The following is a 26,791-nucleotide window of genomic DNA, read 5'->3' on the forward strand; positions in this document are numbered from 1 at the left end:
AGTTTTACGCCTCAAATTTCCCTAAAAATAAAATCTAATACCCGACTCTGTTTCTAAGACATTGTATAAATGCTATTTTGACAATTTCGATTTAACTCACTGTTAAGAGCATAAGATGTAACAGTAGTTACTCTCGAAGTTTCGACTTAATATCTTCGGTCGTTCTTGAAATATTAATTAGACCTCTTATGGACAAACAGCATGTACATAGTGCCTTTTGATATTTTTTTAAAGCAATATAAAGGTTCCTTAAAAGTTTGTATCTTCTATCTTCATACCCTATCTTCAGTCTTAAGATATCCCACGTGAATGTCACGTAGTCTATTTTGACAACCCTGATGCATTCAAACTATTTTGATTAGGTCAATAGTAGCACTAGTAGCAAAACTGTAATAATATTGGTAGCCTTAGATATTATTGATATTATTGGTAGCCTTAGATATTATTATTCGCCTTAGATATTTATTCGCCTAAATTATTCCCGCCTATTTGTTCCCTTAAATATTATTATTTGCCTTAGATATTTATATAGATATTATTATTCGCCTTAGATATTATTGGTAGCCTTAGATAGTATTGCCTTAGATATTGCTGATGTGCCACTTTGACTGCCTGCACAAACACAGCTGCTCTGAATTAGGTCAAAACCGCCCTCACCATTCCTTGAAAAAGTTTTACCTAAGACTATTAGCGATACTATTTAAAACATTAGCAATACTATTATTTTTCGTAGCATAAGTAATAGCAGAAGCATTGGGAGTGGTAGTAGTGATAGCAGTTGTAGTATTAAAGTAGTAGCAGTAATAGTATTCTGATTGTACCTTTTTGGTCTAGTCCAACATCTCCTCCCCATGACCTGATGGTTTTCAACTTAATATTTTAATCGGTTTCTATGGTGCTGATGGTACTCTATTTTGATAACCTGCATACACATAGTGTGTTCTTTTTTAGCTCAACGTCCCTTTAACACTCCCTGAAAGTTCCACAATGATACCGTTAGCCTTAATAAGTAAGTAAGTATGTAAGACGGCACTAGACCTTTAAGGTCCAAACCGGCGGTGCTGATCTCCGTTTCATGGCCCTTCAGCCAGGAAGTGCAGTGGGGTTCTAGGGGCCAACCATCCTGTTAGCCTTAGTAATAGTAGTACCTATAGCAGTAGTAGGGCTAACACTACTACTACTTGTATATAGTGCGTTTATATCAGTTCTACATACCTCTGAATTTGCCCTAAAATTTTCAACATTATACTTTCAACTTTTCTTGAGTTAGTGCTGATACCCCCTTTTGATAGCCTGCATACCCAAATTGTGTTTCAGTTTAACTCAATATCCCCCTCAACATTTCCTAAAGATTTTTCCTTAATGCTTTTAGCCATATTAGTAGTATTAATAGTAGCCAACACACAATATGTGCATTTTACTAGTGCTGCTGCTGCTGTTACTACTACTACTCATACGGGTTTCTGTTGCTACTAATGCAAGAACTAAATGACCTTCAATGGAATAATGAAATGAATCAAATTAAGTGACACTCAAGAAACACTACCATCCCTTTGGTTACTCCTTGTGATGACATTTGCGTTTATTTATCAGATAGAATAGGCCTCTAGATAAATAATTTCTTTGACTCCTTTTCATTTACATTTGAAAAAAATAATAATTTGACCATTTTTGTTTTATTTTCATTTCGTTCTTATTGTAATTAAATATAAAAAAACAAGTTATTTTTTAACTGAAAGTAAGGAGCGACATTAAAACTTAAAACGAGCAGAAATTACTCCGTATATGAAAGGGGCTTTTCCTCCTCAATGCCACGCTCTTTACGCTAAAGTTTAACTCTTTCTCTTAACTCTACTTTTTAAAACAGTAAAAAATTTTAGCGTAAAGAGCGGGGTGTTGAGGAGGAAAAGCCCCTTTTTCATATACGGAGTAATTTCAGTTCGTTTAATTACTCCGTATATGAAACGGGTTGTCCCCTCCGCAATCCCTCGCTCTTTACGCTAAAGTTTTTAATTGTTTTAAAAAGTAGAACTGTGGTAAAGAGTCAAACTTTAGCGTAAAGAGCGAGGGATTGCGGAGGGGACAACCCATGTCATATACGGAGTAATTTCTGTTCGTTTTAAGTTTTAATGTCGCTCTTTACTTTCAGTTAAAAAAATTAGTTTTTTTTATTTAATTTCTGAGCGTTTTTGAATTAATGCATGTTTGATTTTCGCTATCCGCACATAAATTATCAAAATGAAATTTGCATATTAATTCTTTTTTTTGGCTAAATGGCTTTCTCTTAGTTTTATCAGACCATTTTGAGAAATAAGGGGTGGGAAGGAGTCCTGTTTTCCTCCAATTTTTCGGTTACTTAAAAAGGCAACTAAAACTTTTAATTTTTAACGAACGTTTTTATTAGTAAAAAAAATACGTAACTTAAGAAACAAACTTTTATATTCTTATATTTTTATTATGCATATGAAGGGGCTTGTCGTTAATACCTCGCTCTTTACACTAAATCTTAAGTTTTGTCCCAATTCTTTAAGAATAACCCCTGAATAAGAAGGGCCGTAGAATAAATAGTTTAAATTACCAAAAATACTTCAGCATAAATAGCGAGGTATTTATCTTCTCCTAAATACCTCGCTCTTTATACTAAAGTATTTTTAGAACCCCTCATATGAGTAATAATCTCTGTTCGTTTTAAGTTTTAATGCTACTCCTTACTTTCAATTGAAAAAAAAACTTTTTCATGTTTACTTTTTCATTGTTTTTTTTATAGTAATGCTAGAAAATCCCGCGTCCTTTTCATTGAATTTCTCTTCCCCCATGACATATTCCTCCAAGGAAGGGGCTTGTCGTTAATACCTCGCTCTTTACACTAAATCTTAAGTTTTGTCCCAATTCTTTAAGAATAACCCCTGAATAAGAAGGGCCGTAGAATAAATAGTTTAAATTACCAAAAATACTTCAGCATAAATAGCGAGGTATTTATCTTCTCCTAAATACCTCGCTCTTTATACTAAAGTATTTTTAGAACCCCTCATATGAGTAATAATCTCTGTTCGTTTTAAGTTTTAATGCTACTCCTTACTTTCAATTGAAAAAAAAACTTTTTCATGTTTACTTTTTCATTGTTTTTTTTTATAGTAATGCTAGAAAATCCCGCGTCCTTTTCATTGAATTTCTCTTCCCCCATGACATATTCCTCCAAGGAAAGATCCTCCCACATAGCGCCCTCCCCTCAACCCCATACCCAAACCAAAAACATCCCACTGAAAACGTCTGTACGCTTCCCAATAACCATTAATGTATGTAAACACTGGTCAAAGTTTGTAACTTGCAGCCACTCCCCCAGGGACTGTGGGGGAGTAATTCATCCCCAAAGACATAGTTATTATGGTTTTCGACTATACGGAACAAAATGGCTATCTCACATTGCACATGGCTATTCCACATTTTTGTAGATAGGAGCTTGAAATTTTTGCTATAGGGTTCTCTGATACGCCGAATGCGATGATGAGATTTTCGTTAAGATTCTATGATTTTTAGTGGGTGTTTCCCCCTATTTTCTAAAATGAGGCAAATTTTCTGAGAATCGTAACTTTTGATGACAAAGACCAAATTTGATGAAACTTATACATTTAAAATCAGCATGACAATCCGATTCTTTTGATGTATCTTTTAGCATCAAAATTCCGTTTATAAGAGTTTAGTTTACTATTGAGCCGGGTCGCTCCTTACTACAGTTCGTTACCACGAACTGTTTGAAACCGAAACTCTTTGAAGCAAACTCTAAAAGTTTGATTGAAACATATGCAGTAACAAAACCTATTGTTTATGTTGGTTTTGAATATGCTGGTTTTGAATTTTTCCGGTTTTTTTTACAAGACTTTTAGAACGATTAATCCAACACTAGGGTAATTATTTGAATAATGTTTTTTTTATATTTAGATAATTGAAGTTCAGCCTTGCTGTTATTGTGCTTTGATACATACAAATTAGCGTTTTTTGTTAAAAAGTGCCGTTTCGTCCAGTTTGTATTGTCTTCAAACTTAATTTTTTACCTGCTGTTGTCTTGAGTCTTTTCATAACGCTGTGTATGGGCATTGGTATCTTTCTGGTACCTTTCAAAATCGTTTATTTCGCTTGTTTAAAACTGGTTCCTTTATTGGCGATCAGAAATATTGTCTGCGATTCTGATTGCTTGTGAAGGCTTAGTTTTTCCATATACATCATAACAAACATTCACACAGTTCGAAAAAATTTCGAGCCTCTTTTGTTTATAATTGAAGAGTTTTAAGTGACAAAGTAACCTCTCTGTCTGTTTCAGATCGAATTCTTATTTGTTATGAGCATTCTTTTGAGTAATACAATAACCTTTCTAATTGTTTTAAGAGTATTATCGCATCTTATGCGTAACTTAATCTTGAAACTTGGCACTGGAAGTGAGTCACAAGATTGATTTTCATTTTAAAAAAACCTCGCCCTACCCTTTGACTTGATGATGACATAAAATGGATGACTTAAAGACCTTCTTCTAAAGCAAGGTCAAGGTCCAGCTCTCACAAAGAAATTGCGCGGAGCGTGACTTTCTTGTTATTCAGTGTCAGTGGTTGTTTACATTGTTTTAGTGTATTTTATTTTCTGTGCGATTTTCTTTTCGTTCGATTTGAATTTTGTTATAATGTGGAGGTCAGGTGATGGCGCTGAAAGTAATCCGGAATTTTGTGAATTTGCTGGTATTAATAGTATGAGGTTCTGTTTTTTTATTTTATTCTTTTTAAAAAGAGGATTCTAGTGCTTTGTCTAGTTAAGTTGGCTAGCTAAGGCTTTGAATTCTTAAGACTGATATTTGGGGTTTGGCGAACAATTCCTGAGCTCGGGGAAAGACCCGACATCAGTTTTAGAAAGAGATCCTGGCCAGCACCATTTCAGTTTTATCCGACTGATTCACTTTTCATTGGTACTTGTACTACTAATTGTTTTTAGCGCAAAACGCACCACTTATTCGCTAGGATCCGTGGCAACTCTTGCAGTGTTTTTTGAAATAATAACCGTGTGGTTAAAATCAATCATAAGGATTCACTGAAACTAATTTCCGAACCCCCTTGTAAGAGGTGTTGGTAATTATGCCAGAATTTTGAATGGGGGTGACTCATGCCGCCCATTTTTTTCGTGTCATAATTTTTTTTTTTTTAGTTGAGGTGCCAAAGAAATCTAAATGAGAACATCTTGGACCGTCTTGCGTTTATTCCTACCCGAAAACTGTGATTTTATCAGATCTTCTTTTTATTGTTTTTAAATTACGAACTTTCTGGAGCGGTAACAAAGTTTCCTCAGTGTTGCCAAGGTGAACCGTGAAATAAATAAGCAGAACTATTTAATTAAATTCGATAACGCTGTTTGGTCGTACAATATCAGACAGTAACAACTTATTCATTTTCAAAGACAAATACACCTATTAAGAAAAGTTACTTTTTGAAGTGTTTGATGCCCTACGTTTTTAGCGTATCGTTTGCTGAATTTTCGCCGTTTCTTTTTTTCGACCCACTCTTGTCTGAAACTGCTTAACTGTATAGGGGGGGCTTTTTTATTAAAAATTTAGTTTCTTTAGTTTTTATAAATATTTAAGATATATATGATTGTGCAAGTTTCCACTCATACAGTTAAAGCAATTAGATTTTATTTTTACTGTCCTTGGTAAGACTCTTTCTCTGAAATATAAGATGAACTGAAATTTACAATGTCTTGCAATTACTAAAGCTGTGTTTCTGAATTACATAAAAAAACATATTTTTAGGTCACCAAATAACTAATGTGCTGCAACTCTAGCATTTTCTCCTTTCATCTATTTGATCTTTGTTTTTCTTCTATTTGATTTTCTCCTTTCATTTATTTCATCTCCTTTCTTTTCTCCTTTCTCCTTTCATCTATGTTATTTCTCCTCAGGCGACAATAAATATTAAGGTCATTTTCCTTTTGGGCAAAGCCAAAATGAGCTAACTTTATTTTGCAAATAACTGCCTATTAGTATTACTACTACTACTACTAATAACTCACTGCAGCACCAAGCCGCCTGAGGCCAACACAGCTACGCACGCTCCTCCTCCAACCTTATCTATTTAAAGCCTCCCTCTTTACACCCTCCCAGGAAGTTTCCATTTCCTTTAAATCTTTATTTATGTCATTCTCCCCACCCAGACAAGGACAACCTGCTTCATCTACGGATGAAGGATGACAGATTACCGAAGATTGTCCTTTTTGGCCAACCTATTAGTATTAATGGTTATTTATGACCTGTTTGGCAATCAGGCTAGATAATAAGACTCGAATACAAAAGCAGGAAAGTCAGAAGCTTAGTATTTAGCCAGAAAATTACCTTAGGTTTTTATTTGCCCATAAGTAGCTCTAACATGCAGCCAGTAAGGGAGTACCCTTAAAACTAGGGGGATTTCAAGCTAAACGAATCAAATATGTGCGTTAATTGTTTAAGAGGGGGAATTAAGGTAATATGTCAGAATATTTATAACTCAAAGCTCTTAGAAAGGAGAAAAGAAACCAAGAAATCGAGAAGAGGTTAGCGGCTCAATTCTTTTGTCGATTTTTTTTTTAAATATGTTTAGAGACAAGCCAGCTTGGTTAGCATGCTATGCTGATTTGCGTTTTCGGGGTTAAATTTTCTTTACCTCCCGCCCGATTAATACGTTGACAAAATTATTTGAAGCAAATGCACATAAACAATCTCTTACATTTAAAAAAGAAAACAATTTTGAAAAAAAGATTGCCTCATTGCTTTTGTACAAACTTAAATAAAAAAAAATTGTTTTTTAAACTGAAAGTAAGGAGCGACATTAAAACATAAAGCGAACATAAATTACTCCGTATATGTAAGGGGATGTTCCCTTCTCAACGCCCCGCTCTTTACGCTAAAGTTTGACTCTTTCTCTCAATTTTACTTTATTAAACAGTAACTTGCAACTGGTCAAAGTTTGGAAGTTGCAGCCCCTCCCCCGAGGACTGTGGGCGAGTAAGTCATCCATAAAGACATGATTATTTTGGTTTTTGACTATGCTGAACAAAATAGCTATCTCAAAATTTTGATCCATTGACTTTGGGAAAAAATGAGCGTGGGAGGGGGCCTAGATGCCCTCCAATTTTTTTGGTCACTTGAAAAGGGTACTAGAACTTTTCATTTTCATTAGAATGAGCCCTCTTGCGACATTCTAGGACCAATTGGTCGATATGATGACCCCTGGAAAAAAACAACAATAAAAAAACAACAAATAAACGCGCACCCGTGACCGGTCTTATGGCAAAAAATACGAAGTTCCACATTTTTGTAGATAGGAGCTTGAAACTTTTGCAATAGGGTTCTCTGATACGCTGATTGCGATGATGTGACTTTCGTTAAGATTCTATGACTTTTAGGGGGTCTTTCTCCCTATTTTACAAAATAAGATAAATTTTCTCAGGCTCGTAACTTTTGCTGACAAAGACTAAATTTGATGAAACATATATATTTAAAATCAACATAAAAATCCGATTCTTTTAATGTATCTTTTAGTATCAAAATTCCGTTTTTTAGAGTTTCGTTTACTATTGAGCTGGGTCGCTCCTTACTAGTTCGTTACCACGAACTGTTTGATCACTCGTTCTTGAAGTATTAAAAAATGAGCCCTTTCATTCGAAAACCCTTTCATTCGATAAAGAAAATTATCACATTGGTCTTGTGCCAGTTTTTTACTGTTTTAAAATAAGAATTGAGAGAAAGAGTCAAACTTTAGCGCAAAGAGCGGGACGTTGATGAGGAAGCAGCCTCTTTCATATACGAAGTAATTTCTGTTCGTTTTAAGTCTTAATGTCGCTCCTTGCTTTCAGTTAAAAAAACTTGTTTTTTTTTATTTAATTCTTGAAGGATTGACATAAAAATATCAATCTTTTTCGTAAATTAAATGAAAAATGAAATGAAAACATAATTTTTGAGAGTTATTAGATAAGAATTTTTCGTTAGCTAACACTTTTGATTCTATGGGCGTACCAAAAAGGAAAAATAAGTTTAAGACTGGCTGTTTTCTCATGCTTTTCGTTTGCCAAACATGAAGATTTTTTGGTGCGGTTGTTGCTACAATAGCCGCTTCAATAAGCCTGGATTCGACACCCCAGAGAAGAACTACCCTCATTATCGACTTGTAAATGTCAATCTTTCTTCTTGCACTAATCCCTAAACAGATCCAGAAATGCTATGGGAGTTGAGCAAAGACTGCTTGAGCTGTTGATATTCTTTTGTTGACATGTTGATCGCATCCTCCTTTCGAAAAGGCCCCCGAACCTAAATGGACGAAGTTGTCAACCCTTTCATGTTGGAGATCATAGAGGAGAAGAATGAGTTCTTTTCTAGGTTGCAGCTACTGCTGCAACCCTGATCGTAAATATAGCGTGGCATTTGTGGTATACAATGCGAAGTTTTTGGTTCATTTGTTACAGTTTTGTAGATATTTGGTCCAGAGGGTGTAAAATAGTAATTTTGTATTTCTGAAGTTACGCCTTCGCTATTTACTGTCATTAGAAGAACAAGTTACATATATAAAAAAAAAAATCAAGGGTCGCAAATTCTCAGCAGAACGTCTAGCGACAGGCAGGTTTCAACCAATACTCCACAGTCTCCATATATGGTTTCACGACGCTATCGAATAATGACTTCAGATTATCAACAAGACTCATCAGCCTTATCATTCATTAAATGTGGTGTAGTCAATGTTATCATAGAGAGATTACTCACCTCGGGTTTTCCAAAGAATGACACATAACTGCTAGTGGAAGACATAGACACACACTAACTTAAATAATATTTGCACGTTAGGCTGCCGTAATTGTAGCCAATTTGCATTAACATTATTTCGTCTTGCTTGCATTTTTCGAAATTTTGTATTTTCGAAAGGGAATAAATTGTTTTAAATTAGCTGTAGTAATGGACTAAGCAATAGGAGCCTCGAATAGAACCGTAAAATTGGAACGAATCTGGGCATTTTAGGATCACTTCCTTTTTTAACCATAAAAAAATGGAATATAAAGACGGACTAACTATAACTTATATTCTTAACAAACTAAATTTTTTTTTTGTTCTTGTCATGAACTCATTTATTCGATATTCCTGAAACTGGCATTCTAAATCCACTAAGGAGGCCGAAGAATGTAGGCGACGTTCATGAACCTGGCTATCCATTCGCGTTTCACCAATGGCTGACGATTCTGCCTTGCATCTTCTCTTAGTTCAATTAAATAAAAAAAACAATTTTTTTTTAAATGAAAGTAAGGAGCAACATTAAAACTTAAAACGAACAGAAATTACTCCGTATATGAAAGGGGCTTTTCCTCCTCAACGGCCCGCTCTTTACGCTAAAGTTTGACTCTTTCTCTTAACTCTGTTGTTAAAACAGTAAGAAACCTTAGCGTTTCAGTAAGAAACTTTTAGACATTAGGCTTTTCGACTATGATGAATAAAATGGCTATCTCAGAATTTTGATCCGGTGACTTTTGGGAAAAATGAGCGTGGGAGGGGGCCTAGGTGCCTTCCAATTTTTTCTGTCACTTAAAAAGGTCACTAGAACTTTTAATTTCCGTTAAAATGAGCCCTCTCGCGACGTTCTAGAACCACTCAGTCAGATACGATCACCCCTGGAAAAAAAACAAAACAAATAAACACGCATCCGTGATCTGTCTTCTGGCAAAAAAAAAAAAAATGCGAAATTCCACATTTTTGTAGATAGGAGCTTGAAACTTCTACAACAAGGTTCTCTGATACGCTGAATCTGATGGCGTGATTTTCGTTAAGATTGTATGACTTTTATGGGGTGTTTTCCCCTATTTTCTGAAATGAGGCAAATTTTCTCAGACAAACTTTTGATGGGTATAACTGATCTTGATGAAACTTATATATTTAAAATCAGCAATAAAATGCGGTTCTTTTGATGTAACTATTGGTATCAAAATTCCATTTTTTAGAGTTTCGGTTACTATTGAGCTGGGTCGCTCCTTACTACAGTTCGTTACCACGAACTGTTCGAAAACATATCTTCAAAGGAAATCAAGGGAAAAACTTTCCCTTGATTAGGGAATTTTGCTTCTATAAAGTGACATGAATAAAACGCCTCACTTAATGGAACTTTAGCGAAGACCAGTAAATAAAATAATATAATGTTTAATGTTTATATAAATCTGTTCTAATGGTAGCACTACTACACTGAATAATAGTATAATACAGTACTATTCTATTTAATTTATATGATAATTTTGCCAAATATAAGCATTTTTGCTTTCTACTTGAAACAAACCGAGTTGTAAAGACAGTACTTATAATAAATTAAGAGATGTGGAAATATTTAATATAAAGAAACAACAATAGAAATGTTGAATTGCTTGATGTAATAGAATTAACAAAAAACAAGGTATCCTCTTTTTTATATGTTTAAAAGGGGGGAAATACTCTCCAGGGTATCGGGCAGACACACTCTCCAAAAGATCAAAAGATCATATTTTGTATGATTTTTTTTTGCATTCTTAAAATGAGAAGGCTGCAAATAAATTCTAAGACGAGAAGTCTCTTTATTAATTTTCGTGTATTTTGACGGCTAGACTCTTTAGTCATCTTTGTTTTTCACTAGTTTTTAGTTTTCTCTTACCACCTAAATTAGGAAGTTTTTGGCATATAGGACTAAGCCAGTGGTAACCGACCGTTGTTTTTTGATTTTTTCTCTTAAAATGTAACGAATTTTCATTTTCTGTTTCGGTCTATTTGTTTCTGCTTTCTTATTTTCGCCTTACCGCTCGTGCATTTTAAGTTACATGAATTTTAATTCTTGATGGATTCTAATGGAATGAAGATTTGTTTTGTATAAGCTAAAAATGGACTGAATCGAGAAGCAGTTATGCATTTTCGTTTAGATACAACAATTTTTATGTAATTATGTCGTAGAACACATGTAGAAACACCACCCAGAAGTGTTTTGTTGTCGGTAAAAGACATCATTTACTGCTTTCATTTATCGTTTTATTACTCAGAATATTGTTGCTACTAATTGGTTTTGCTGAATATATAATAGAAACTTCAACTGGAGAAGTGATTCTAATTGGTTATAAATGGTCGCCTTAAGCCTCAACCGGTCGGGTGTTTTTTGTTGCGTAACTGGTAGGTGGGGTAAATATTTACCCAATAACTAAAATGCTTGTATATAAAAAAGAAATATATCAGATTGGAACATGTAGTTTGACTTTAAGCAAATACAGTCAAATATAATATGTTTAAAATAAAAATGAACCATCTAGACTCATTCTGGGCACACTTCGTTGTGATGGTCCATGCAGCATTCCTTCTTGTAGATGTTATTGACCCTAGTCGTCTTTCGGTCAACTGGACGAGGACAGAGACTGCACCCCTGACTTTTATAGCCGGAACGTATTACTTCGATGCTTGGGGCACAAACTTTGGAAGTTCTCAAGGAAAGGAGTTGAAGGATACTTTAACCATCAAATGAGACTTCGTAAGGGGTAGTCCTAACTATGTGAGGATCTGTCGGCGCTTAGACCTCTTTTCAAGACTTCTTATTTTGTTGACTAGTACCTTTGTGTTTACACTGGTAATATCCAATATTGGAAAGAAGAATGCAAGTGTTCAGTGCTTATGAAAGCTGGTAGTACAGTTGGTATATTTCTGATCTAAACTGTAAACGTCAGACTTCTATGCGTTGTAAAACTTGACTATCTCAAGCTTGCCTGAGTTTGCATCTACCATGTTTATGTTTTGCACTGAAGAGATCACAGCTACTTTTTTCTTCTTCTTTGGCAGATACGATGCAACTTCTACTTCTGAGCAAATCCGAAGATCGAGGAACCAAATTCACATTCTCTCTGCGGAAGAAATGCTGCTGGAAGCTCGTGCTTGTTCTTCCTAAGAGTTCCAACTACCCTGGGTGACCCTTGCACACCAGGTAATTGTTATATTATACTGGAAGAGTGGACATTTGAAGTTGGCGGTGGCTGCTTAGACCGTTTAGTTTGCCATCTCTACCGATAAACACACCCATGGGCTTCTTCCGCCGCCTTGTATGAGGAATGTCATCTTCGTCTAATGTACTTAAGGTTCGGGGCTCCTGTACATCTGGAGAACTAGTTTGACGGAAGTCCAGCTCTTCTTCTTCGTTAGTTTCGCCTTCTATGACATCTTCTTTGACATCCTCTTCAACCTTAAAATTAGGATCCCTATCACGACCTTCATCTTCATCCATTAAATCTGACGGATCTTCTGTTTCAAGGAGCTCCATGACTTCTTCCTCAGTTGCTTGTGACTACTCGTTTTGACTTCCTAGAAAAGTAAGAAAGGAAATGGAAAGGCATAGCAAGGTAAAAATATTCACCTTGTTGGCAACAAATAATCTTGGACGAGTAGAAAACCTATATTTCTTACTAAAAAAGTTCGAAGACCATCAGCATCGGTATATAAGAAAAGATAAATGATGGAAGTAGTTTCCCTACCGAATGCTAACAATTTAGACTCCCTAACAACCGTTTTCAAAACATTCGACTCTTAACAGTTTCTGTTTTTTTTTGTTATGTATGTGGTCGGCCGGGGTAAAGAACCTCCTTACCTTCTTTCTGGATATACGCTGGAAGTCGACAGACTCAACAAAGATTCTTCACCTGGTATTTGAAGATTACATGGAACTATGATGGCATAGCCACAGTGGCTATTGAGAGATCTATAAAAAGCACGTGGGTTATTTTTTTTTACCCCATCCTACTAGTTAAGAGTTGCTCATCTCATCTTTTCGTATATTGAAAGAAGTTTGAGGAAATTCGGTAAGAGCCTAAATTTTGGGAAAAAATAAATAGACATTGTTTCAACAATCAAATATCTTTTAAAAAACTTTAGTATGAAAAGACATTAAATTGCGGAAGAAGTAAAAAAAACAAAACAAAAAAAAAAAAAAAACAAAAAAACTGGGAATTGTAAAAATATTTGCATATATTTTAACAAGGGATTACAATAGTTCACATTCTTAAAAATGAAAACCAAAAGTTTGAAACTTAGCAGAAAAGCGATGTTAGAAATCGGTCTTGCTAAGACTCATCGGTGTTATCGATCGATTCGGTCGATAAGAAATTGGTCTTGCTAAGACTTCAGTATGAAAAGACAATGAAATGCTTATGAAGACACTAAAATGCAGTATGAAAGAGAGATATTTGTTTATATTTTAACAAGGTATTGCAACAATTCAAAAACCATAAAAAAGAAAAACCAAAAGTTTAAAAGTGGTGTTAAAAATCATTCTTGGTTCAATAATCAAATATCTTGATAAGATTTTTAGTATGAAATTATCGATCGATTCGATCGATAAGAAATCGGTCTTTCTAAGACTTATAGAAATCGGTCTTGCTAAGACTTATACAAATCGGTCTAGCTAAGACTTCAGTATGAAAAGACATTAAAATGCTTGTGAAAAGACATTAAAATTCAGCATGAAAGACAAATATTTGTTTATATTTTAACAAAGGATTGCAACAATTCAAAAACCTTCAAAAAGAAAACAAAAAGTTAAAGCTTAGTAGACAATATTCACATACCATTTTTATTTCATATTCCATAAACATCATTGTCGAATTTCTTTTGTTTTAAGTATATGCAATGTCTTTTTAAGATATAAAAAAAGTCGAAATTTTTTTAAATCGCCATTATGTAACCTGTAAAATTTTTGTGGTGCCTGAGCAATAATTTTAATGTTTTAATTTAAACTTGGAAAATACCTGACAATTTTAGTTAGTTTTCTTTTGTTAGACAAAATCACCTCACTATGTGATTAAGCTTACTGGCTTGAACCTAACCAGTTATATAATGTCAGTAAGAATGCCCAAAAAACAAAAATATGCAATTCTTACAAGTGATGATTCTTTCGAACCACCTGGCCTATCAAACGCTATAAGACCGAGAAAACAGCCCGAACAAATTTAAATTCACAATTGGTGAAAATCAGCAACATGGACCATCAAATGAAACAAGACCAATACGGGCGGTAAAATCAAAGGGCATTGCTAAATTGTATGAAGTAATCAAAATTCAAGTAAAGAAGAATGACAAATGCGTAAATATGCTACAGGAAGTATCAAAACATGTCAAAAATAAAAATGAAGGGCAAAGAAACGGTCGGTTAGAAGATATGCGAAAACGAGAATTGAGCGTGTCAAAAATGGAAATGAAGAGCTAAGACACATCGTTTTAAGTATTGACGTTGCTCCTTGCTTTCAGTTGAAAAACTTGTTTTTGTATTTAATAAGCTTCCTAGAACAGGTGGATCTCACTTTGCTGAGATGTTTAGCCCATGTTAGATCTGAAGAAAAGTGGACTCTAAAGAAGGCATAGTGCATCTAATCTTTTTATTACTTCTCCTTTGAAGATGAAATCAGGTTTAATATTCACATTTTGTGCCTTTGTAATCAGGAGCTCATTTGTTTTTGATGTATTAACCTGACAAGTCACGTAATCTTCCCACATCACACGTTTTTTCAAGTCGGCCTAAAGTTTGATGGAGCTTAATGGGATCTTCATCTTTTGCTATGGAGAATCCTGTCTCATCTTCAGCAAAGTGGTGAACTTTTTTTTGTGAGATTTTGTTCTTGTGTCAATTATGAACACGAGGAAAAGAGTCGGCCCAAAAATACCTTCTTGGGATACTTCTGATAAACCTTGAAATTACAAGATGTTAAATTAGGAAGAAAATTGAATTTAACTTTAAGAATTTACATAACCAACATAGGTGCCATGTGTGGCCCAAACTGTTTTTAGTTTACTTAATTTTAAGAAACCTCAATTGTAGTCGATGACCTTATGTTCCATAAAAATGTTCTTTTGTCTAGTCTTTGGTTAATATATTAAGAAAATAATTAATTTTTCATGTTATTTTGTTACCATAAAACATTATTGAAATCTTTAGGCTGCTAGATGATTGGTGTGTTTCTATGAACTGAGCCTTTTGTAAGCCAATCTAACAAAGGTCCAAGTATTTACATTCAATTCATCCAATCACTTGAAAGATCTTAACTTTGTATGGTCACAGAGTTGATCGTATAAGGGGAGGATTGCTGTGCCTTCGGTTTCTGATGTTAGCGCCGTTGGTTTTCGGGGTGCAAAATAATAAAATTAATAAAAGTATTTTTTGTCTATGCAGGAGGACGAGATCTCTGAATGCACCAAGTCCCATTCAGCAATTTGGACCATGCGGACGGATTATGAAAAATTCTGCTATGGTCATGTAAGTTTCTCCTATTTTTCCTTTTATAGTAAAGAGTTGGATGTGTTTCCCATCCACTGTTGTATTTTGTAATGTTCTTAGTCAATTTTGTAGTAGATAATTTAGTTGAGTAAAACTAACATTTTTCATTATCTCTGCCACAGTACTTTTCGATTAGATTTTCGTGGTTACATCCCTAGCTGCAACTTAGCAAGGAACCACTCATGGCCCATATTAAAAAAAAAAAAAAAAAAAAAAACTGGTAAGTGATAAAAGATTGACATTTTTAGCTGATTTTGGAATCGTAACTATTATCTAAATTTGTCTTAATAGTAAAATACTATGTTGAAAACAAATTTAAGGGAAATTTGGAAAGTAGTCTGAAAGGTTTGAACAACAAGGAAAATAACTTTTTTGCATGGATAGCCCTGGTGTGTCCTCTTTTACCGTTTTTTTCCTCCACTGCCAGTGGGGGACTGGAAAATCATGGAGAGTCTTTAAAGGGCTTATTTTGAATGATGTTGGCGCATCTACGTGCTTTTGTAACCAAAACACTTATTTAAAATAAGTTTTTTTTTTTTTTACAAAAAACTATATCTTTGTATGTAAGGTGATAAATGACGTTATAATCGTAGGTTACAACCATAATTGACGCTATAGTAAAACTCTATAATGGTCAGTTGCAACTGGGGTACTTTCTCTAACTATATACAGCTAAAAAAAGACTTCGGATTTTTCCTGTGTGTGTGATATATAATTTATCCTTATTTTCGATAAATATGCTTGCGGGGGTACATTTGTACCCCTTTGTTTAACTTAACGCCCGTCTAGAAGAACGAAGAAAAAGGTGAAGCACGAAAAAGAATCATTATATTTTATCAGATTATAAAATAAGGATAAAGATCCTCCATTTATTTAACAACGAGTTGTAAGCAAAGAGTAGACAGTACCGTTCAAGATTATTTGCATAATTTAGATACTTTAGACCCCCCCCCCCCAAGAAAGGATATGACCATGATGTAAATTACACCATTAAATTTAGCATGTCTGAGAATCCGGTTATATGGTTTTCATCTTCCAATATTAAAAAAAAAGAAACACGAAGTTTTACCATTTTTCCCGAGAATGAAGGTCGAAGATGAGCATGGATTTTCTTTCTTTCCTTGTTGTTTTTTCTTTTTTTTGGACTATTATGTTGAATCTGTGCTTGTAAAACATTAGAACGGAATCATTTGAACGGATGTTTGAAGATATATTGCTGATTCATAGGCAGCGCCATAGCGCAGCCTAATTAAAGAGCGAAGTGGGCTCAATGTATTATTATTTTTTTTTCACCAAGACACTTCGTAGGGAAGGGTTTATTGTAGAAACTTTGGGAGGAGTTCATTCAATTGAATGTTGAGAGTTTTAGTGCCCTTTTGGATAATCGAAAGTGATTTGAGGGCAACCTGCCCCCTACCACGCCTCTTTATTCCCCAAGGACAACTAATCAAAATTTTGAGATAGCCATTTTGCACAGCATTGTTGTAAGGTCAATGACTATGTCTCATGGAATGTCCACCCCCCAGAGCCTTCAAGGCAAGGATTGTAAGTAATTCGCCCGTTGATTACGTATTATATTTGTTACCGGGAAAGGGGGGAACGTTATACCCTTGGTGTTCAGAAAGGCCCAGGGCACTCATGTGAAACATTCAGACAATGTTGAGGGGAGTGTTGAGCTGAATCATAACACACTATGTGCATGCAGGTTGCAAAAGGGCGTATCTTAGGGTATTGAGTTGGAATTTTGTGGGAATGATGAGGGAATGCTCATATTGAGCAAAAGGCAATATGTGTACACTACTGCTACTACAATAGCTTCTACTACTACTATTACCACTACTATCACTAATACAACTAGTGCTTTTATTGTGACTACTACTAAGGCTGAGGATATTAAGTTCAAGATTCCAGGTAATTTTAAGTGAGAAGTTAAACTACATCGAAACTCTGTATGTGTATAAAGATTGTCAAAAAGGCGTTTCAGCAATATCTTAAGAACGGGTTAGAGTATCAAGCTGAAACTTCCAGAACATGATAGGGGGGTTGTTGAACTGACAAAAAGGCAATATCTGGATACTGCTGCTAATACTACTACTACTACTACCACCACTACTACTTCTACTTCTACTATTCCTACTAAAACTGTGATACTAGTTATAATAAGGTTAAGGATATTAGGAGAAAATTTCAGGGAATGTTGGTAGGATGTTAAACTAAACCAAAACACACTATATGCATGCTGGTTGTCAAAAGGACTTATCATCAGCAATGTCACAGGAGCAGCTTAGGGTATCAAGTTGAAACTTACAGCATATGGGGGGTGTTGAAAAAACAAAACAACATACTGCCACGTTCTACGGATGAAGGATGACAGATTACCGAAGATTGTCCTTTTTGGCCAACCGTCTGGGGCTACACGGAAAGCAGGTCGTCCTTATCTGGGTTGGGAGGATGTCATAAATAAAGATTTAAAGGAAATGGGAACTTCCTGGGAGGGTGTAACGACGGAGGCTTTAAATAGATTAGGTTGGAGGAGGAGCGTGCGTAGCTGTGTTGGCCTCAGGCGGCTTGGTGCTGTAGTGAGTTATTAGTAGTAGTAGTAGTTATTAATGCTACCGAAGCTAATGGTTTTAAGGTGAAGCTTTCAGGGAATGTTTTGGAGATGTTATTGAAAGTTAGAATACACACTGTTAATGTCGATTGTCAAAAGAGTGTATTAGCAATATTAAAAAGAAATGGCTTAGAGCATTAGGTTGAAACTTTCAGGGTATGTTTATGAGGAATTGGAACTCAGCAAAATGTAATAATTGCATGCTTAATTACTACTACTGCCACTACTAATTCCGCTACTACCAAGACTAATGACTTCCAGATAATGTTTAGGAGGATTCAAATCAAAACACCTAATGTGCATACAAGCTGCCAAAACGGTTGCCATAAGCATTATTTTAGGAACGACTTAGAGTATTAAGTTGAAACTTTCGGGGCAAGTTGAGGGGGATGTTGAACTAACCAAAATGCACTCTACTGCATTTACTATTTCTGCTGAGGCTAAGGGTATTAAGTTGACGCTCATAGGAAATATTTGGGTGATGTCGAACTAAAACAAAACAACAAATTCGCATTCTGGTTGCCAAAAGAGAGTATGAGCAATTGGACAGGAACATCTTACAGAATTAAGTTGAACTTTCAGGGTATGTTTAGAGGGATATTGAACGAACCAAAATACACTCAGTGAATACTGCTACTATTACTTTTGCTGTTACTTTTGCAATTACTACTGAGGATAAGGGTATTAAGATGAAACTCTCAGGGAATGTTTACGGAGATGTTAAAGTAAATTAAAACACACTGTATGGATGGAGATTGTCAAAAGGGCATGTCATCAATATCCTAAGAATGACCTAGGGTATTAAGTTGAAATTTTCAGGCCATATTAAAAAACCAAAAGGCACTGTGTGCCTGCCTCTACTACTACTGCTACAAATGGTACTGCTACTGCTATTACAGGTACTACTAGAACTACTACTGCCACTACTACTAAGACTAGTACTACTGCTTTTACTGCTGAAGCTAAGATAAGGTAAAAGTTCAAGGATAAGTTGAGTGGGATGCTGAGTTAAATCAAAATAGATTATGCTAATGCAGGTTATCAGGGGGTCATTACAGCTATATCTCAGGAACAACTTAGTATTTAGTTAAAACTTTCAGTGCGTGTTGAGGGGGATGTTGAACTTACCGAAAGGTGCTATATGCAAACTATTACCACTACTTTCACCGCTACTGCTATTACTGCTATAAGCTTAAGGGTAAAACGGAGGAATTTTCAAAAAAATGTTCATGGGAATGTTGGATTAAGTTGAAACATGCTGTTTATATGCAGGCTGTTAAAAGGGCATATCAGAAATATTTCAGTAACGCCTTAGAGTACTAGTTTGAAACTTATTCAATATACTGAGGAGGATATTGAACTAATAAAAATGCAACTATGGGCTTGCTATAACTACTAATTGTAATATTACAACTAATGCTATTGCATTTAGTGCTGCTATTACTAAGGCTAATGGCATTAAGGTGTTACTTAGGGTGATTGTTGAGGAGGATTGTGGACTAAGTCAAAACACATTATGTACACACAGGCTATCAAAAGGCGTATCAGTGATATGTCAGAAATGGCTTCAAGTATTAAGTTAGAACTATCAGGGCATGGGAAGGGGATATTGAACTAGATCAAAAGGCAAAACCTGAATACTATTGCTGCTACTACTTTAATACTTCCTGCTACTATCACTACTACTACTCCCAATGCTCCTACTATTACTTCTGCCACTATGACAACTTCTATTGTTAATAATCAGGGTATTAGTACAACTTTTTCAGGGAATGTTAAGGGTGGTTTTCAACTAAATAAAAACATTGCTGCAAAAATTGCCGCAAAACTTCGTCCTAATATAAAATGTGAACCAAAATCAGGATACAAAAAAGAAACTAAAAGATTTAAAATATTCTCTTCTTGGGTAATTAAAAAGACTACATCAATTAAAAACAAACAAAAATTAATGTGAAAAAACTTTCCGCAAAACAAGTTCTCAGAGAAAAGTAAAGAGCTGCAATAAACCAAATATGGGCATGGTGATTTTTTTTCGGTAAAGAACAGTCATGTTCTGGTTTTTAGAAGGCACGGAGAAGCCATAAATGACGCAACTCAATTTCAAAGTAAGTCATTCATAGTTATTAACTTACAATAATTTGCCTAATTTTAGAAATATGAATTGGATTCCCCAAAAAGGGGGTTCCATCCTGATGGAACCCCCTTCATACATTTTGAATATTCAGAATCGGTATGAATAACAAACTTTATTTTTTGTATATGCTGTTTTTAAAACTTTTTAAAGTTTCGTATTCTATTGACTAGGGATAGTCTTTACTTGTAGATTGTTATTACGAGTTGTTTGACTCAGGCTCTCTGAAGTGTGGAGAAGGCTATCATTTCTTCCTACAACTCCCATTTTTACATTCGAGTTTAATATTTGTAAAATAATGCATCGGGAATGATATTCTTACTTGATAAAAAAAATGCAACCTCGAATATTTTAGAAGGGTTGGGGCTGGAATATCAAAAACTTCTTTAAAAGTTCATTATCTAACCCTGTCCGTAAAGTTCTGATCTTCTTTATATCTTCATCTCTTTCCCTATCACTTGGAGACGACCTGCTTTTCCTTTGAACACAGATGGATACGAAAAAAGTGTTATATTTCGTAATATATCATCTTTTAATCATAATGCGTCGCGGCCTAGCCAATAACCTTTCTTTAATTATAATATAAGAAAGTGCCGTCGAACTACAATTTTTTGTGCAACTTATTGTTTAATATACGGTCAGTCAAGAGTCCTTATACTCTTTTGTCCTTAGACCTTGAAGATAGTCTAAACTATCCTTAGACTATTCCTCTGGAAGCTATTGGAAAAAAATCTTCCTCAGTCTTTCGAAGCACAAGCATTTAAGAGTAAAACTTGGCCACTGCAATTACAGCAGCGATTACACTATCACTGCGATTACAGTCATTACCAACTTGGACTATACGATCTCATTGAATCAAGCGCTATTTCACGAATTCCTATATTTTACAACTTATCAAAAATAATCGCTCTATATCAAGAGATTTTTTAATGTAAAAATATAGTTGCCACCAAATAATTATCATTCACAGCCGCTGATAAGAAATGATGTAACGCATAAAGATAAAGAATTTTATGATAAAGAATTTTTCAGGCAGAATGGTCCGCAAGATATTTTCCGGGAGGAATTTTCAGCGAGGATTTAGTTTTCCAGGGAGAAGTTCGTGGGGACGCGAGGATTTTACGCGGGAGAATTTTCTCCATGGAGGAATTTTTCGTGGGGAGGGGAGGTATTTTCCATGGAAAGGGAAACGGATTTTCCGGCATTATTTGAAAACAATCAGATGTTAAATATAAAAACAACTTTTTCAGCTGAAAGCAAGGAGTAACTGTAAGCAAACAATTTTTTTTCAATATATGAGGAAAGCTGCCCCTCTTCAATCCCCCACTTTTTATGCCTAAGTTTTACTTTTTGTCCCAATTCTGTGCGAATGTCTCTTGAAACAAAAGGACCGTTTAATTAGAATCAGAAGTTTTTCCAAAGTACTGAAAAGCTCTAGCGTGAAGAGCGAGGTATTGGAGAGGGGGCAGCTCCCTCATATACGAAACTAGTTCTGCTTGTTTTAAGTTTTCATATTACTCCTTACTTTCAGTTGATTGTGTTTTATTATTTAGTTATTAATTATTTTTTATTAATATTAATTATTACTTAGTTAGGAGCTCACAGACAATGTAACTAAAGCATAGGTTTTCGTTTGGTATTTAAGAAAGGTGATTACAAATTTTTTCCGTGCCAACATTCTGAATACGCTATTCTATTAGTTTGATAAGATACTACGGCTTCAATTTTGCTTTATCGCAGCTTTATAAATCAATATTTTAACAGTATTAACATATTGTATTGATATTTGATCAGTATCCAGCCAATAAATTGTTTTTGTTGTTTTGATCCCAATCTCGTTTTAATGAAAATAAGATAGGTCTCGCCATCTATCTGAAGCTTTGAACGAAGTAATTTCCATATGCGCTCCAACATACATAATCTTTAGTATATTAAACTAAAAACAAAGCAAGTTTTTTCAAATAAAATTCACATTAAAACTCAAAAAGAACGGTACTTATTTTGTTTATCAGGGGGACTACCCCCTCTTCGATCTCCCGCTCTTTACGGTAAAGTTTAAGTGTTTTGAAAAATACTTCTCAGTTAAATTCAACGGCACTTGTGTTTGAGCAGTCTTCCTTAAAGAATTAGGACGAAAATTCAAACTTTAGTGTGGAGGCCGATGGGTATAGAAAGAAGCAGCCCCACTGGTAGACGATAATATTTTTGTTCGGTTTATTCTCAATGTCAAGCTTTATTTTCATTTGAGAAAACTTTTTCTTTCTTTTTATCTAACTCAAATTCATCCGTCATAGTATACCCAAGGTTACCATAAACGTGAGGAGGGTTACTACTTCTCAAGCCAGACTCTTGTAATCAAAATCTAAGTTTTTAAAGTGAAATTTTCAGTGAATGTTGAGGGGACAGCGTAGAGTATTAGGTAGGAACTATCAGGGAATGTTCAGGGGTGGACAACCAAAAGGCACAATGTGTCTAGGGCTACTATTTTTGCTACCACTATTACTACTGCAACTACTAACACTATAACTACTACTACTACTACTAAGGCTAAGGTTATAAGGGAGATTATTTCAGCGAATCATTTGGGGTATTTTGGACTAAATCAAAACACGCTGCTTGTATGCAAGTTGTTATTTGCGGGATTTCAGGAACGATTAAGGTTATTAAGTTGAAACTTTGAGGTCTTGTTGAAAAAGATTTTTAACTGAAATAGGGGGAGGAGGGTAAAAAGGTGTATCTGCAAAATCTCTGGAATGGCTAGGAACATCAATGTGAAATTTTCAGGGCTTGTTGGTGGGATATTGAATAAATGGAAACACACTCCGTATTTGTAAATCTCGTAACTGTTGAGGTATTAAAGGGTAACTTAGGGCTACTTCAATCTACTGCTTCTACTACTAGTACTTTTGCGACTATTTTTGACTAAAACTGTAACTATTAAAGACTGCGACTCATGGAAAATGAAATTCTTGCAGCGGCTGCTGTGTCTACTTCTTAATGCTTGCGATTGTGATAGCAACTCAGTACGAGCGCGATTTACTCTGAATGCGGATGTTTTATGACTGCGACTAATCTCAAATATAACTACTGCGATTGAAACTCAAAATTCTTGTGAGTGTGATTATCTGTGACCGTGATTACTTGGAGGTGCAGTTCCGACTACATGCGATTTTGACTTTAGCAACTAATTTTTCCTGTAGCGACTGCAAATAATTGTGTCTGCTACCACGACTATATGATACAATGACTGTGACTACCTACGACTACTTGGAAATGCGGCTGGAACTACATGCTTTGTGAATGCTTGAAACTTCTGCTGCGACTTATTGTGAGTGCTGCTGCTACTACTACTGCGACTGTGGTTGCTGCTATTACCATTACTACTATTAAAATAAGTTAAAAGAGTTTAACTGCGTCAAGGCTGTCAAAGTGACATAGATGCATCTCAGGAACAGAATAAGGTTTTGAAACTTTCAGGCAAAGTTGAGGGGGTGTAATGCTAAATAGAAAGACGCGATTCTTATCCAAATTGTCAAAAGGTCGTCTGTGGAATATCCTAGGAAAGTCTAAGCGTATCACATTGGAAAATGCTGCGTATTTTTGGGTTCTAATGGAGAAAACTGGAAAGATTTTCTATTATTAACCAATGAAAAAGATTATGTCGATTAAAAATCAACAAATGTAAATTCCAATAACTTTTTCCACAAAACAAGTGGAAAGTAAAGAGCTACACTAAACTAAAGACGAGTAGAAATAAAGTCAAATAATATTTCAAGCGTATTTTTCAGTAATATTTTATTCGTCCATAAATCACTATCAATGAATAAATGCAGCCCAAAACGAATAGAAATTGTAATAAATAACTAATTAAAACCTGAAATGAGCAGAAATTACCACAATGTAAAATAAAAAATGTAAAATCAACATGATTATGAAACGAGAAATAGTGATGATTTAGCAATTGAGTCTACAGGTATAATTAGATAAGCATTTACGGTAAGATATATGGGCCCGCTTAGAAAGTAATTACTCTTTATTTTTTTAAATAAGAGAGATTGATTTGAAGTTTGAGTTGATTATGGTTATGTTTTGATTTTTAATGGAATATATACTTTTACTTGTTATTGCCGTACGTTTACAAAACTGTAAAGTTTTTCTTGGTGCGGCAGCATTTTGTAAAAGATGTGTTTCGGTTTTGTATGCGAAGAAAAAAAATGCTAAAAAAAAAAAAAAAAAAAAAAAAAAAAATATGAGGATTAGGACGACAAACCAGAACCTAATTTCCACTTAACTAAAAATAAACAGCATTTTAACCATTTTCTCTTCTATAGCTTCGACAAATCCTAAGTTGTTGAGAGTTTCAGGAATCAATATCAGTGCATAAAAATTTTCAGTCCACATGCATTGAGCAATACTCCCTGAAAATAGACTTTTTCTGCCTACGGAATAATAAGTTTTGCGGAGCGCATGTGCCGGCCTTCTGATGCCTTGCCCTCAGGTGAGAGTTCTGTCCGTGCCTGGAGGCAAATCAGCCGATAGCTTCCCGTGTTGTCCTAGATTATGATTTGAAGCTGGGTAAACTTTTGGCTTAAACAATAGCCCCCATTGGGACTCGGGTCCACGAGCTTTCGCTTGAGAGTCTAGCTTGCTAACCATTCACCTAAGATTAATTCACGAGTTACCCCTTGTGAACAATTTGTGGATTTTAGAAAGAATCTAAAAATATCTATTATTTTTTGCTAGAAAGACAATAACAAGAAAGTTGAATAATGGGATTAAATATGGCTTAAGAGAATAGCAGGTCGTCACAATTTGGTTGTGTGGTTGTTAAATTTAATCTCAGATGCGGTTCATTTCCAATAACTTGCGGTTCTATTTTCAGTATGGCAGTTACGAGACATTATGTGGACAAAGGGGAAAATCTCGAATTAGCTTATTTGGTAGGTTTCTGAAAGGGGGTAGGGTGAACCAAGCGGTATGATGATATTAACGAAAAAACGAAATATTGTACAAAACTCTCATTAGATATGTAAAAAGATAAATTTGAAAAAAAGAAAACTGAATTTAAAACTTCTGTAATTTAAAACTTCTGCATATCTTGGATATAATACACTTTACTTTGTGATTTGGAGCTTGAGCTAGGTAAAAAAAAAGTATCGCATAATTCTTAGGAAATTTGAATAAAAAAAAATCATGAATGCGAGGTATTTTTGTCGAAATTAAAGTATTGACATATTTTTTTTTTGGGGGGGGGCAAGGTTTTTGTCTCAGTAATTGATACGGCTAATCTGTATAGACAAAAGGAGACCGGAATCCCCCAAAGGGCTACATTTTTAGGCTTATTTAATTTTTAGGTTGAATTCATTTTTCAAAACTTTTTTAAGGCTTTTATTTTCAGGTGGGGCTTTGCCCTTTTTAACCTTCCTGATGCGCCAATCGTTAAAATTTGAAATTTTAGAAGGATATTTTCGGAAGTATATAAGGTTCTTGAGACTATTACAGCTTGAATTTGTAATATTATCCCTTTCTGTGAATAAAACTCAAATCAAATACTTAGTTTAAACACAATAAGCTATTTATTAGTTGATTTTACATTTAAACCTGGGTGAAGGAGAGGGATGAAAAGAAATAAACAATAGTTTATAGTTGCCAACTAGGATTGTACTAATTTTTATTAGCTTTTTACTAATTTCTTAAATTCAAATTGAAAAAAACAAAAACAAACATTAATGCCAGGTATTCATGTTAGATAGTCGAAATCAGAGTATTGACGGGATTTTTTTTTGTATCGGGGGGGGGGGAAGGTTTTCGTCTCAGTAATTTATACTGTTATATTTCATACTGTTACTTTATACTGCCAACTAATTTTTACTAACAAACACAAAATATTGTTTTCAGGTTTTCTTCGTAATCCCCCCCCGTTAAAAGTTTTCAGTCAAGCTTTTCACAAAATATCTGAATTGCTTCTAGTTGGTTTTAACCATATCGACATAAAAAAGAAATCTTACTCGTTTCACCGTTGTTTTTATTGCTTCTAACTATGCTTGTGCAACAACATAAACTATAATCATCTTCGCTACGAAAGATAGCGGATAACTGCTTTACCGTCAGCCGGTCTCTTAACTGTCCTTCATAGCGTTGCAATTAAAAAAGCTTCCGGAAGTAAGATTTCTTCCTTATTTTTTTTTATTTACCTGGCAAGGTTGCTTGTTGTTAGTATTTATTTTGATAGTTGGAACATAACGGCTGTGTAAGGGGAGGAGTTGACCGTTATTCCGGAATTGGAATGAATTGTTTCTGGTCCGTGAATTAAGACCTCGATCGACTATCCTAATTAGAAGGTCGCGTTCCCTGCTTATATGGAAGGGCTAACAACGTGTTTACTGACTAGTTAAAGTTCAGAAAGTTTAGAGACACTATGCGGATTGTGGGGAGATTCTCGAATCAGCTTAATTGGTAGGTCCTTACTAGTTTTTTTTACTCAACATGGTAGGTTAAAGATAATATGTAGATTCGGGGAGTATCTCGAATTTGGTTATTTGGCATGATTTTCCTTCCAATATGTGACCAGTTTTGTACTCAATATGATAGGTTCAAGACATAATGTCGACAGTGAGGAGGATCCCGAATTGGTTTAATTGATAGGTCCTTTACCGTTGTGACTAGTTTTCACGGAACTTTGCGCTGCCAAAGTAAAGAGTGAACTGGGCACGATTTAATATATATTTTTTTCTTTTCATT

General features: G+C 34.9%; 2 protein-coding genes across 2 annotated transcripts in view; one reads left to right on the forward strand and one right to left on the reverse strand.

Moving 5' to 3' along the window:
• Nucleotides 1–26,791, forward strand: part of LOC136041771 (NAD kinase-like) — a gene marked incomplete in the record, with an annotated part of 135,393 nt that overhangs the window by 12,344 nt on the left and 96,258 nt on the right. The window contains 1 exon segment of the mRNA XM_065726540.1: nt 15,204–15,287. Within this exon segment, the coding sequence (XP_065582612.1) occupies nt 15,204–15,287 (84 nt within the window).
• LOC136041772 (uncharacterized) lies at nt 10,867–26,162 on the reverse strand. The gene is made up of 2 exons (XM_065726542.1): nt 26,059–26,162; nt 10,867–12,346 (listed from the first exon to the last, which is right to left on the reverse strand). The coding sequence occupies exon 2, from the start codon at nt 12,303–12,305 to the stop codon at nt 11,985–11,987; it is 321 nt and encodes a 106-aa protein (XP_065582614.1). The 5' UTR covers nt 12,306–12,346; nt 26,059–26,162; the 3' UTR covers nt 10,867–11,984.

Source organism: Artemia franciscana, unplaced genomic scaffold (genome assembly GCF_032884065.1).
Source record: "Artemia franciscana unplaced genomic scaffold, ASM3288406v1 PGA_scaffold_37, whole genome shotgun sequence".
NCBI lineage: Eukaryota > Metazoa > Arthropoda > Branchiopoda > Anostraca > Artemiidae > Artemia > Artemia franciscana.